This window comes from Melozone crissalis, unplaced genomic scaffold (assembly GCF_028551555.1).
Source record: "Melozone crissalis strain CALT ecotype California unplaced genomic scaffold, PUWL_Pcris_2 ptg000068l_1, whole genome shotgun sequence".
Lineage (NCBI taxonomy): Eukaryota > Metazoa > Chordata > Aves > Passeriformes > Passerellidae > Melozone > Melozone crissalis.
The window spans coordinates 14,930,198-14,944,357 of NW_026535846.1; the positions used below are offsets into that span (position 1 = coordinate 14,930,198).

General features: G+C 52.6%; 1 protein-coding gene across 6 annotated transcripts in view; it reads right to left on the bottom strand.

Annotated features, from left to right (window-relative positions):
• DOCK11 (dedicator of cytokinesis 11) overlaps positions 1 to 12,363 on the bottom strand; it is a 77,367-nt gene extending 65,004 nt beyond the window's left edge. For all 6 annotated transcript variants that reach the window (XM_054289358.1, XM_054289357.1, XM_054289361.1 and 3 more), the window contains exon 1: positions 12,181 to 12,363. In XM_054289358.1, the coding sequence (XP_054145333.1) occupies positions 12,181 to 12,282 (102 nt within the window). In that variant the 5' untranslated portion in view covers positions 12,283 to 12,363. The remainder of the gene's footprint in view (positions 1 to 12,180) is intronic.
• Positions 12,364 to 14,160: the final 1,797 nt, after the last annotated feature.

The window sequence follows — 14,160 nt, forward strand, 5'->3', positions numbered from 1 at the left end:
ACATGAGTGCAGGGCACCCTCCCAGATAAGCCCACTCATCCCTCAGGCTGAAGCCCCCAACACCAACCTGTTCCCAAAACACACATTGCTCCTTCTGTCCTCTGCCAGCACAGAGTGTGCACAGGGCTGTGTGCTGAGCCCATCCAGCAGGGACACCAGGCTGCACTGGGGCAGCAGCACAGGCACAGCAGGAGCCTCCATTGGAGTATGGAGCACCCACCATGAGCGAGCTGCTGGCATTGAACAGGAAACTCAGAGGGATTCCTGCAACAGAAACAGGCCCCAAACACCAACACACAGCTCTGCCTCTGAACAACAGGAACAGGCCCCAAACACCAACACACGGCTCTGCCTCTGGCCAGGCACAAGCACAGAGGGCCCAGAGTGAGGGAAACCCAAACAGGGGCCCTGTGCTCAGTGCCTGGCTAGGCCCAGGGCCGCTGTGCTGGTGCCACTGCCCCTGGTGCCACTGTCCCGTGCTGGTGCCACTGTCCCTGTGCTGGTGCCACTGCCCCAGCCAGGCTGAGCACAAACCCTGCCCAGGGCAGAAACCACCAGAGAGAGCAAACACACGAACACTCGCTCACACGCACAGCTGCGTACACCCACTCATACCCTCGCACACTACTCACACTCACTCTTGCATGCTACTCACACTCACACTCTTGCACACTACTCACTCTCTTGCACACTACTCACACTCATGCACACTCACTCACACACTCCCCCCTTCCCTCAGCTCTGCATCCTTTCCTCTGTTCCTCCCCCTGCAGTCCCTGCACATTCAGCACCCCCAGCCCGTTCAGCAGCCCCTGCTCGCTCAGCAGCCCCTGCTCGGGCCTGTCCCCCCACCCTCAGCACTGCAGCCCTGCCCAGCGTGTGCTGCACACCCCAGAGCAGCCAGAGACACAAATGGATGAGTTGTTAAAGTGCTGCTGTTCAGAGCAGCTGAAGAGAGGAGGAGGAAGAGGACAGGTCACGTGGATGTGTGTAGCTGCATTATCTCAGATTGAACAACTGCTCCCCAAAACTCAGCCCCCATTTTACAGCTATCTGTTTGCTGCCTCACCTGTTGCAACCCTGCAATGCACTTACATGAAAGCCAAGCAAAAGCCCAAATTTTAAACTAAATACCAAAGGGCCAAGTAAGTGAAATGCACAGAAAATGAGAGGAAAAGCTAAAATAGGGTGAAGTGGAGGTGTACAACTACCCTTGGGACACACCTGTCACAGCTAAAATCACATCACTTCTGAGACTGGCAACACTCCAGGGCAGAGAGATCACTCCCCACTGCAGTGCACAATCAAAAACAGCAGAGAGAAGCCCCCATTTTTTTATTTTGCTCAAGAAACCTGACTGTACATGAGAGAATTCAAATGATGCCTGGAAACTGAGCAAACTCACTTGGCAAACCATATGGGCATGTGGAAATGAGCAATTTCTATCCACAGAAAAGCTTTTCCACAGCCAGGGATTCAAAGATCAGGTCAGGGAAAACTCACATTGTGTGGCCTTTAAGAGCTTTTTCCTTTTAGCATCACATTTGTGACTTTTTCCACCCCCAGCTCCTGCACTGCCATCTGATCCCATTACACACTCTCACTCCAGCTTGCAGAAAGGCTACAGAGCTCAATTTACAAAAGCTCAGATTCACTTCAGAGAAGTCATCACTGCAGACTGCTGGGCATGAGAAAGAATAATGAAAACCCAGAAACTCTGGGCTTGGCCACCCAATGTTCATCGAAGTGCCATAAACCTCTGCAAAGCCAGAATAAAGCCTGAGCCCCAAGGACTCTGCATTCCAAACTCCAGAAGGGAAGGGAAGAGGTGGGAGCAGAGCTCAGGGAGGAAGGGCAAGCAGGGAGACAGTGTGAGTCAGCACACATGGCAGCAGCCACAACACAGGGCTGCCAGCAGGTTTGGGCTTCTCAGCAAAGCCACATTTTGGGAACAAATCAGCAGGGAGGCAATGAGGCAGCTCCCAGCAGGTGATGGGGAGCTGGTGTCCACGAGCCTGCTGCAAAGCCAGCACGCAGCTGGATACAGCAGATGCACAATGGCAAAAGCTCAAGGATGAAAAGCAGTCCATAAAGCTGGGTATGAGCAGCCCAAAACTATTTTTACACTGGCCAGAAAGAAGGAAATTTAAAAACACAAGAAAAATGTCCAGACAGGAATTCTGGCTCTGCTGAAGACACCAAAACACTGAGACACCAGGGCTGCACCTGGGACAGGTGAGAGGGGTGGGCTGTAAGGTGGGCATGCAAACACACAGAGCATCCTGTGAAAAGGCAAGGGAGGAAAACCTCACCAGAAAGAGGAGAAGCAGGGGAAGAATGAAGAGGGAAACGGCTCAGGAGCTGGCCCAAGGTGGTGCAGGAGAGGACAGAATGGAGAATGGAGGCTTTACCCATCTGTGCAGGGGCCACATCATGGGAAGCAAGAATTGTGCCAAGCTGGGCTGTGTAGCTGTGGGAGGCAGGAGATGGGGTCAGGGAGGCCAGGAGGGGCTGGCAGAGAAGGTGGGCACTGCAGGCAGGAGAGGAGCCCCAGGGCAACCGGGAAGGGAAGAAGCAATTGGTGAGGAGAAGGGGCCTGCCAGGGAGTGATGAGATCAAACACAAACACATACACACACAAATATACAAACACAAACACACACACACACACACAAACACATACCAACACACACAGAGCTCAGAGCAAGGCTGTGCACAGCCCTCCACGGGCAGCAGCACAGCAGCCTCCTGAACAGCAGCACATCATTGCCAGGGCTCTCATGAGACAGGGGTCTGGCTCAGAGTGCACACATCCCCTCTCCACCCCACTCTGTGCCAGTGTGTGCCCTGCTCCAGCTCTGAGTGCAGAGCCAGCACCAGGCTGCTGTGCCCCACATCCTCCCTGCACTGCACGGAGATGGCTGCACCTCCCAGGAGCTCTCAGAGAAATGAAAAGCCTTCGTGGGGAAGGGGAGGATGAGTGCACAGCCCTGGCACCCTGCAAGAAAACATCAGCAGTGGAAATGACTCACTCTTTCCATCCCAAAGCTCGAATCAGAAGCCAGCCCCCTCCCCTGTGCTTCCCTCCACCCCGCCCAAGTTCTGTGCAAAAGCATTTCACCGACCACAGCCCTCCCCTCCTGCATCCACGGCCCTGGGGGGCACCAGAACCCGGGTTCTGGGTATTTTGTAAGGTGGAAGTCTCCTTTTCCAATGCAATGCCCACTTCCCAGTGAAAAAACAAGTGCCTGCAGTCACACTGCTGTCCCTGAGAGCAACACATTGCTGTATTGGTATTGGTGTGAGACACCAGCTTGGAGAGGGCTTGAAGAAATAGTCAAAAAGTTGATGTCACTGTAGACATGCAAACATTTAGCTGTCATTATTAGGCCTGTCAAATAAAATGAACTCAGGCCTTGAAGTGTCTACAAGTTGGTTTAGAAATACAGGAAACCAGAATAATCAGCACGACTCTTCATTTTCCTTCCACTTACTCAAAAATGGACTCCACAGCTCCCAGCCTTTAGCAGATCCTATTCTGAAGCAGAGTTCTGCAGCCGAGGGGCAGGAACACTGTTGGTTTTTTTTTTTCTGAAAGCTTGAGATTCTTGCATAATCACTTAAGCAAACAGGCCCCAGGAAACAGCTGCATTGCAATGGAGCAGTGAGAGTTCACAGCCCGAGTGTGAGTGGCTGCGAAGGCAGTGCTGCCACTCCAGCCCAGCTGCACTTCACCTCCACACACCACCTCTGAAAACCCTGAACAAGTGCAGAACCACACCTGAGGTGATCCAGCACTGTCCCTGCCCAGGGCAGTGCATCAGGAGCAGCATTTTGCTTTCAGCACGCCTGTCCCTGTGCCTGACCCTCCTCAGGATCACCAAGGGCTGCTGTGTGACAGTGACAGCTCAGCACCCTCTGCCATGGGGTCTGCAGTGCCAGCCCCTGGGGTCCTGTGAGTCCCTGCCTGCACAGGCACAGCCTGGCTCCAACCCAGCCCTTCTCCTCCAGGGGCACAGGGAGGGACCAGGGCAGCTCTGGGTCAGCCAAACTGCACCTGCATCCAGCTGAGCATCTGCTGCAGAGCATGAGAGAGGTGCAAACACGTCACAGCTCTGGTTTCCTCCTTTGGAAATAATAGAGCTGATAGAAATTGGCAAAAGGGTAGTGGCTTCTATGGGATAACTGAATTTCTGCCAGATATGACTTCTCAAAGCATTCTGGAACACAGGCATGCTAAAAAAGGAAAATAGTAATTACAATGACAATAATACATGTTATTTATTTAGGTTCTTAGCTGGAACATCCCAAAGTGCTTTTCAGATGTCACTTGTATTCCATCATTTATTTATGTAGTATCAGTTTTATATTTAGCATCCAAATCCAGAGTAGCCAGCTCCAGAACATCTTAAAGCAATTAATGGCACATAAGCAGAGCCCCTCCCTTTCCTGTCTGTCTCAAACTCTTGTTTTTCTCTTGGGCAGCTGCTCGCACGCAGGGCTGAGCCAAGGGCTGAGCCAGAGAACAGACGAGCAGGGGAGCGAGCAGGGGAGCACTCCCACCCCATCCCACCCCTCTGGGGCAGGGACACAGCCAGGAGCAGGGCAGGACACTTGTCCAGTGTGGTCGTGGTCACAGGGGTCCCAGGACGAGGGAAGAGATGAGAATCTTGGCTGCACATTTCAGAAGGCTGATTTATTATTTTATGATATATATTATATTAAAAGAAAATTATATATTAAAACTATACTAAAGAAAGATAAAGGATTCCATCAGAAGGCTAGAAAATAATGATAGTAAAGTCTTGGGACTGACTAGAGTCTCAACACAGCTGGACCTGTGATTGGTCATCAAGTACAAACAATCCACATGAGACCAATCAAAGATGCACCTGCCACATTCCACAGCAGCAGATAATCATTGTTTACATTTCATTTCTGAGGCCTCTCAGCTTCTCAGGAGAAAAAATCCTGGCAAAAGGATTTTTCAGAAAATATGTGTGTGACAGTGCAGGCCCACGGAGCACAGAGGGGAAGAGCAGGGCAGGAAGTCCCAGGGCAGTTTTGGGTGCCTCAGCAGCACAGCCAAACCCCAGTTTTGTCAGGGGTGGTTTCAGCAGCTCAGGAAGTTGTCTCAGCCTCATCTTGCTCCATTTTCAGGCTGCAGGCACTGGATACAGGTACAAAGGGGCTGCGAAGTTTAACTCTGTTCCCCCAGCAAACAGGGGAGGCTGTGGATGGGCTCTGCAGGGGATGGACTTTTGGAGGCTCCAACCCAACCACAGACAAAGTGCAGCTGTCAAAGAAGCACCCCAAAGCTTCCCCAGATAAAACCATCCCAACAACTGCAACATCATCCAATAGGACAAGGGAGAGTTTAGGGAGGAAGAGAGGGAAAGGAAAACCTGGCACACAGGGAGCCAGCTGCCCTTGTAAGCCCTCCAGAGCTGCAGGACACTGCTCCACACACAGACACTGCAGCCCAGCCCACACCCAGCTCCTGGCACCGCCAAAACACAGTCCCACATGGCTGGGATGGCTCTCCAGGGCAATGTGCAGCACCCTGACACCACCAGCTCCCACCACTGCACAGGGTATCAGTGTCACTGTCATCTCTCCCTTGCTCAGGGGACAGAGAGGCCAGGCTGCAGTGGGGATGTCACCCAGCATGGAGGCAGGGGCAGATGAGGAGTGGGGAATGCTGTGGAGCAGCACAGTCTCCTTCCAGATGCAAGCACTCCCCAGGAACAGTCCTGTGACAGGAGATATTAATAGGGGAGAGAAGAAACTGCTTTTCAGTGAGAGAGAGGGGTGAGAAAGGGGTCAGGAACAAGCAGCCCTGACCCCATTAGAGAAGCAGCAGGAGGCAGGGAAAGGCTGTAAAGATAAGTCAGGGCTGTGTTGAAGGAAAGAGGAGCCATCAAGGGAGAGCTTTGATTTATACTTTTAAGAGAATGAAAGAGATGGAAGAGTTGGTGACAGGGAAACATATTCCAGCATTTTTAAGATGACAGCAATGGCCACAAAGGTATAAGAAACTACTGTGTTCTTCCCTGCACAGCAGGAGTGAGGAGGCCAATTAACCAGGGATGCTGAAGCACACGTGGTACCGCAGGCCTGGCTGCTGCTGCTCAGCTGCTGTGTGTGACCCTGACTTGCATTCTCAGGCCACAGAAATGTCAAAAGCTTTGTGCAGTTTTTCACCATTAGCGATAATAAATCAGCATGCACAGGGCTAAGTGAAATGATGAAAGAGCCACCCAGCTGCATACAGAAAATAATGCTATACTACACACTACAGCAGGTTGTGCTGGTTCAAATGCTCCTGGTGCTCGGGGAGATACCTGCAAATACCTCCAGATACCAGGACAGGCTGAAGCAAAGCCCAGGAGCCATCCCCTCTCTGGATTCTGAGAGCACAAATCCCAGCTGCAGTGCTGGCAGTGGCTGCAGGCAGCACCACCAACCATCTGCTCCAGGCATTTCACTGCACTGACAGGGCTGGGCTGGGGCAGATGCTGCCAGTGCAGGGACACCTGCATTTCCATGGCATTGTCCTCAGCACTTTCAGCCTTGCCCAGTGAGTGCTAAAGCCCCAGCTAGCAAAATGTGGTAAGAGATAAACAAATGTGGTGCTTCATTGTCTTCCCAGAGCTTTCCTGTAACAGGCAGGAGGACACAAACATTTGAATGATGCCTTGGGAAGGATAAGATTTTGCACCCATCAAAAGCTTGTCATTGCCTCCAAAAACCTCCAGAACTGGACACATGGACTGCAGCTCATCCTGTACCAGTCAGACCTCAGCACTCAGAAGAGCAAGGAACTGCTCCATCTCTTCAGGATGGGTATCAGTAGGAGCTGAGCCAGAGATTGTCCCCACAGAGCTGCAGAGAGTACTTGGAGCCTTGCTCCTCTCCACCAAGCCATGCCCTTCATCCACCCCACCACTGGTGTGTGCTCAGGCAGGGGCAAACGCAGCCACGTCCCTGGCACACCTGGCCAGCCCTGGGCTGAGCCCAGCCCCTCAGGGAGCCCTGGGTCAGGAAAGCATGTGATTCATTTTAACAGTGCTTTTAAGTGTTTTCTCGAATAAGCCCCTGTGAACAAGATTCTCTCCTCAGACACTTGCACAGGAGTCAGCAGTGGCACAGCAGGCAAACCCTGCCCTGCTTACACCAACAGCAAAGCTCCCGCCCACTGACAGGGGCAGAGTTTCCTCTCGTGCCTCATATATGTCTGTTTTTCTATGTAAATTGTGCAAACACAGCATGCTGGCTGCCCCCAGGGGAACAGGCGTATATTCTCTCTCTCTTGGGTGCCAAGATCATTACAAACGCTGCATATAAAAAGGCTTCACATTGATCAAAGTGAATTTAGCTTATTAAAAGAGGATTCTATGCAGAAAGCTGATTTCCTCAGCATGAGCATAAATCAAGACACTAATAATATAGTTTAAGCTGAAAAAAAAAAACCACAAAAAGAACAAAATGCCTTTTTGCCTCCAGTCAAAACCTCCTTACTATCACCATTAAGGAGCTTTATATCTCCTTTTTGTGTCTGACTGAAACTGAGCCACCCATAGGAGCCCAGCCCAGCCAGGATCAAACAAAACCCATCTCCTCCTGGCACGCTGCCCACCCTCTCACAGGGAGCACACCACAGAGAGCAGACACTTGCCCTGAATTCCTCTGGGTGCCAAGGATGCACACAGTTGTTTGTAAGCAGAGGCTCTCCCATTGCCATTTGCTGGCCCAGACCTGTGAGTGGCACCCTGGGGGTACCCAGAGATGCTCCCCTGGCCTGGCTGACCCAGCATGGGCTGATCTTTTGCAGCTGCTCCTTCTCAGAAATAGTCTGACTCTGCACCCTTTCCAAAATCCTCATGGCAAAGCAGTAAATGCATCTTCAGTCAAACCGTATAGAAATGATCTAAAGAAAATCAGAGCAATTGTGCTAGACTTAGAATTGCCACCAGATGACTGGGCTTGGCAGCACTGTGGGAAAATGCATCAGCTGTGTTTTGTCAAGCGCTTGCTGCTCTGATCTTGTGCCTCCCACACTTTTAATTTCCCTGTCACGACACAGAGAATGACACTTCTGGAAAACCTGCACAGGGCTGAGACACAGCCCCCTCTCCCTGCAGGGCCACAGAGCTGCTGAGCACACCCAGAGAGCCAGGGCAGGCACAGGGGGTCTCAGCTCTGGCCTCACCTCCACCCAAACAAGTGCAGCTGATTTGGTCCTCAGGCAGAAGGAAGAGCCCTTGCTGCTGTCCTGGCAGTGTCACAAGAGCCAGGATCTCACTCACACACGTGAGCTCAAACTGCTCAGCTCTGCAATGCCCCACAGCCTCCATGGGCTGCAGCTGGGGTGCAGGAGAGGGGCACAGGCACTGCCATGAGAACAAGGCCTGCCCACCTGAGCACTCAGTGCATCCTGCTGGCCAGAGTCTGACCTGCCCAGCTCCCCATCAGCAGTGCCCCCAGCAGGGTTCTCCTCCTTGCTGCTCGACTTTCCCACTATTACTCAGCAACATCAGAGGATGGGAGGAGGGAGATTGCACTGAAGGTCTGAGCCAAAATCACCCATCTCCATGCACTGCCAAAGGTCCCTGGCTGCTCTTTCAGCTCCAGCCCAGATGCCTCTCCCAGTTACCATCAGCACTTTGGCTCTGAAGCTTCCCTTCTAACACAGCATTTTACTGTTGGTGCCCCAACAGGTCAGCTTTCAGTTAAGAATGGTTTAAGTTATCACACTTGGGCTTTGACTGCTCCTTTCTTTAACCTAATCTTAAAATTCCCCTTTACCTTTCAAGCGTGTCATTTATCCCACCTGCCAACAAACACTTCCACTAAATTTGTGTGTTTATTTAAACAGTGACATTATTTGTCAATTAGCCAGCCCAAACTGCATCCCTAGTTGTAATCAGTAGCACACATCAGGGAGCATTCAAAGCTGAAATTGATACAATCTGCCCTGCAGCCTCGTGCAGAGAGGAGCACAGAGAGAAGCAGGGTTCCCACAGAGCGCTGCCTGCAGCACCCGGCACTCCCAGCAGGGCTGTGCCTGCTTTCAAGGGATTCCTGCTGAACTGTGCCTCCCCAGACCTCCCCTGCACAGCCTGTCTGTGAAGAGATTCAAGGCCAGAGTGATGGCCAGGGTGCTGGGAACAGCAGCCCAGTGAGAGGAACAGGAGCCCCGGGTGAAGGCTCTTCATCCTTCCCTGTGCTTCACAAGGGATCAGTGTCCCCAAGCTCCCCTCCACAGCCTGTGCTGACTTCCACTCTGCTTACCCTGACAGGAGCAGCTCTGACTGCATCCTAGCAGCTGGTCCAAAGGGCACAGTGTGGACACAGGGACTCCAGGACACCTTGGAAAGGGACAGGCTCCCCTCACTGCCACCATATCCAATGCTTCCCTTCCACAGGCACAAAGGAGCAAAGCCCTGCCAAAATCAACAACCTAAATATTCTCCTTGCACTAGACAGGCATAAATCAAAAACCAGGAACAGAAATAAGATGGCATGGGCCTCACTGCTCCTGCAAGACAGCAGCTTTGTAACCACACTGTACCAGACATCCTCAGGCTGGACACTTCTGGCTAGAGAGACACCTCCTTAAACACACAAATTGTGGCTCTGGACAAGCTGACCACTTCCATGGCATTAAAAGCTTTCCTCAGAGATGTTTTCTTTTATGGGCATTTCATTCACTGACTACAAACAGCTTCTTACTCCAGACAGTTCCTTGTCTCGAGGCGTGCCCTGAATGCCCAGAGTGCTGAGCTCACCCAACACACTGAGAGAGCCCCACGGTGCCCACTCTCCTGGGGATGGAGGTGTGGGCTCTGCAGCATTAGCTCTGCCCACCACCCTTCATCCCCTTCAGGCTACCATTCCTGTGCTTTCAGCTGTGATTGCCCCAAGGCAGGCAGACAGTCAAGGCACTTGACAAGATGACCAAGGGAATATTAAACTATTCACATAGTTTTTATTAACTCAATTTCACTTGCTTTGTTCAGTATGCAGGAAGAGGATGGGATCCTGCCAGGCAAAGGCTCCAGTGCAATTCCAGACTGCTTCAGAAAGTCCCAGTTCCTGGCATCCAGGTGCACAGAGCATCACTTGCTGCCAGCCTGCTCCACCCCGTTATCAAACACCAACTCCTACTCCCCGTGTACCTTCTGGCCACCCTCTGCTTCCCTGAGCTCAGCTCTGCCCCAGGGTGAGGGACCCCAGTCCTGATGCTGGCCCCTTCCACCTGCCCCACACTGGCTGTGGCAAGCAGAGGGCAGATGGGATGGGGAGGTGCTCACACAGCTCTGCAGCTGCTCAGCACCATCAGCACCAAAACTGAGACTCACCTCAGGAACAGGATCAGGAACTGCGACTTCTCAGTCCCGGCCTCACCCCACCACTCCCCACCAGCATTTCTCAGGATCCTCTCTGCACCCTCCCAACAACCACAGACATCCCTTCGTCACAAAGATGACAAACTAGAAGATAGAGGGGAGCCAGCTTTCTGCTGGAGAAACCGCATCCTTAATCACTGAGGAAAGTCAAAATGCCATCCTACGAGCTTGTGCCACCTCCTTCCCTGCTCCCTGATCACTGCAGTGCCTTGTGGCCCTTCCCAGTGATGCAGAAGTGCTGGGATTTATCCACTGCTGCTGAACTGTCGAACGCAGGAGCCTCTGCCAGGACCTGGATCAGGAGCACCTGCCCTCACCCTGCTCTGGTGCCTGGCTGCAAACACACGAGGCAGCACAGCAGCTCTGGGGATCTGCCTGCCAGAGAGAGAGAGAATTGGCAGGGACAGCGTGGGCAATGAAACCCTAGAGGGGCTCAGAAAAAGAGTGGCTGCCTGACAGACTCTGACGCTCCTCTGGGTTCCTGTCAAGGTTTTATTTATCTTCATCTGCAGTCCCACCCATCCCTTCCCCTTCTGAGAAAAAGAACCTGACACGGGCGCCACACAACCATTTGCATGTAGGATACCAAAGCCCTTCTGGTCCTGTATATGTAATTTTATTTTTAATGAGAAGTTCCATTAGCTTGTACAAAGCCTTTGTCCCTGTGCGTTGTTGAAAGAGAGAAAGCAAATCACATGGAAGCCCATAAGAATCCCCAAACAACTGCACATAATCAGCAAAAACTAGCACGAGGAAATCAGACTAGATTATTACCATGGCTTTTTTTTTTTTCCAGGCTTAGAAATCTGTAAATTTACAAGAAAACTCAGTTTTTTAGAAGAAATGTTCAAACCTCTCAATTTATTTAACAGCACGTGCCATTCAATCTAACAGCAGAGAACTAACAGGAATTATTTCCAGAACTTGTACTGCACTTTCTGCATATCCCATTGCCTAACCTTTCTTCCATCAAAGTCAAGGTCAAAGTTGATCACACGCTAGAGTAATTCAATGAGCACCAGTGAAACACATCCAACAAACCCTGGGAAGCTGGGAGCTGACCCCGGCATCCTCCCAAGGCGCAGCGCTGCCGTTCGCACAGCTGCGAGCACAACAAAGACAACCTGCTGCAGCATCCCACATGCCGGGATCAAACGCACGCCTCTGACCACGCGTGTGACTTTCACCCCAGACCCCTGAGCGCGATTCCCGGCATCTATCGGGATCTGTCGGGCTCCCGGCTCACAGCGCCTGTGCCTCCCGCCTTGCCCGGCCGTGCCCTTCAGTGCTGCCCTGTCCGTGTGCCGGGTTCACACCGTCCGCACCCCGTTACTCCGCCACCTGTTCGCTCGGTGCCCCGCACTCCGGTTCCCGTTAGTTCCTGCCGCCGCTGCCGCCGCCCCACGCCAGGACCGAGCGCCGCTGCCCTGCGATGCTCCCGGCCCGGAGCGGCGCAGGTGGGATGGCACGGCACGGCACGGCACGGCACGGCACGGCACACACGGAGGGCACCCCAAAGACAGATCCGCATCCCCTGCCTTGCCCAGCCGCGCCCTCCTCATCCCAAACCCTGCCCCGCCGCGCCCTGCGCATCCCCGGCTCTGCCAAGCCCCGACCCAGCTCTGCCCTGGCTCCAGGCCCTCTTCCTCTTCCCCTCCCCGCATCCCCTGCCCGGCTCTGCCCGCTCCCAGCGCTGCCGGGCTCCTCCCGCCGCCCAGCGCCGAGCGGGGCCGGGGCGCGGCCCCTGCCGGGCGCTGCCCGCGCTCACCAGCACGAAGGAGCTGCGCACCGCCTCCGACACGCTCTGCCGCAGCTCGGCCGCCGTGCCCGGCTTGCTGAGCCGCTTCGTGAACTTCCTCACTTCCGACATGGCGACATGATCCGATCCGCGCCGAGCCGAACCGAGCTCCGGGCTCCCTTCGCGCTCTCTCCGCGCTCCCTCGCTGCTGCCGGGCGGGCGCGGCCGGGCCGGGGCGGGCGGAGCCGCGGGGCGGGCCCGGGAGGGTCCCCGCTTTGTCCCGCCCCGCCCGGGCCCGCTTTGTCCCCAACGCAGGTGGCCAGTGGCCCGCTCCGGCACAGCGAGAGCCCCGGTGCAGGAATAGCCCCGCTACCCTGGCACAGGAATAGCCCCGGTGCACCCCTGGCACAGCGGGGATACAGCACAGACCCGGCCAGCGAGGGCTCGGCGTGCCGGGGCTCAGCCGCGAGCACCGGGCTGGAGCTTCAGAACAACGGCACTCGCGGAATGGAGCACCGGACAGCTTGGGGGGGTGATCTCCCGGCTCTCCCAGGCGTTCCTGCAAGGCTAAGCTGGATCCAGGATAAGAGTTTTCTACTGAGCATCTCTGTGCTGGTGAAATTTACCAGGGCAGCGGGCTGTGTTTTGGATTTGTGCTGGAAACTGTGTTGATTATTAGGGATGTTCTCCTTACGGCTGAGCAGCGCTGACACAGAGTCAAGGCAAGAACTTTTCTGCTCCTCACCCCACCCCAAAATTGCAGCAATGAGCGAGGAGGGGACACGGCCGGGATAGCTCACCCCGACTGACCCAGGGGACTCCCCACATCCTGAGGCATCAGGTGATGGTGTAAATCAGGGTCAGAAGTCACCATCACTCATGAGGGAGCTCTGCTGGCCCGGGGATGCCTGAACGCCTGTCTGCCCTGAGAAATGGTGAATGAATTCCTTGTTTTGCTTTGCCTATGTAACTTTTGCTTTACTTATTGAACTGTATTTAGTTTCCTCACTTATACCCGCCTGATTCTCTCCCCACATCCCACTGGGGGAAGGGATGGAACAGCTGTGTGCAGCTGATTTGTGAGCTGGGGTTAAATGAGAAAATATCCAACCTATAGAGTTTGCTATAGGAAACTGCTTTGGTCACAGAAGCCACGATCATATTCCGTTTGCTTGCTCAGCTGCAAAACCAAGAAATAAAGATATGAAAAGAAGATTCCTTAGGACTCAATTCCTACTCCTCATTACTTTGTCACTGTGCACTTCTTTGAAGGATGGTGATTTTGAAATTACAATAGAGAGCCTTTGTTTTGCTTATTAAAACCTTTTAATTTTTTAACTTATTTTGTGTGTTGTGCCTTCAGAGCAAGATACTGAATTGAATAGAGTTGCCATACATTCATAGGAATTTACACACATTGTGCCATATGACTGATTAAATACTATCTACAAGGATCTCACTGGAATTATAGGCATCCCATAAATCACACAACTTATAGAGAAGTAGTTTTGATTATGAGAGCCAATCTGTAGGGGGCAATGAATACAGCCATTATGATCCAAACCCTTTAAAATGTAATTCGTGACTCCCAAAGCATGCAAGCCAGTTATTGTTCTGCTTTTTAGGAGTTCACTGAAGGGGCAGCAGTCACCATTTCATATGAAACATTGCTCTGGGTTTTTACATCAGAGGCAAAACAAATCTGAAATTTTGTTGTTAATTATCAAGTATTTATTAGACGTCAAATAGAAAAAGTTGACAAGTTAAGGAACTTGCATTTTCACAAATATGAAGGTTTTCTGAACCTAAATTAGATTAAAAGCACTGTGATGCACAATTCCAGTGGCAGCACTGTGAGGTTCACTTCCTTATTCCCACACCCATGAATGTTCTTGTAGAGATTTTTATCAGCCACTTCAAATCCTCACAGCAACTCCCCTGCAGTGAACTGGCAAATAAAATTATTAGGTCTCCTTCACCTGGCCCCAAAAGAACAGGTAACACAGCAAT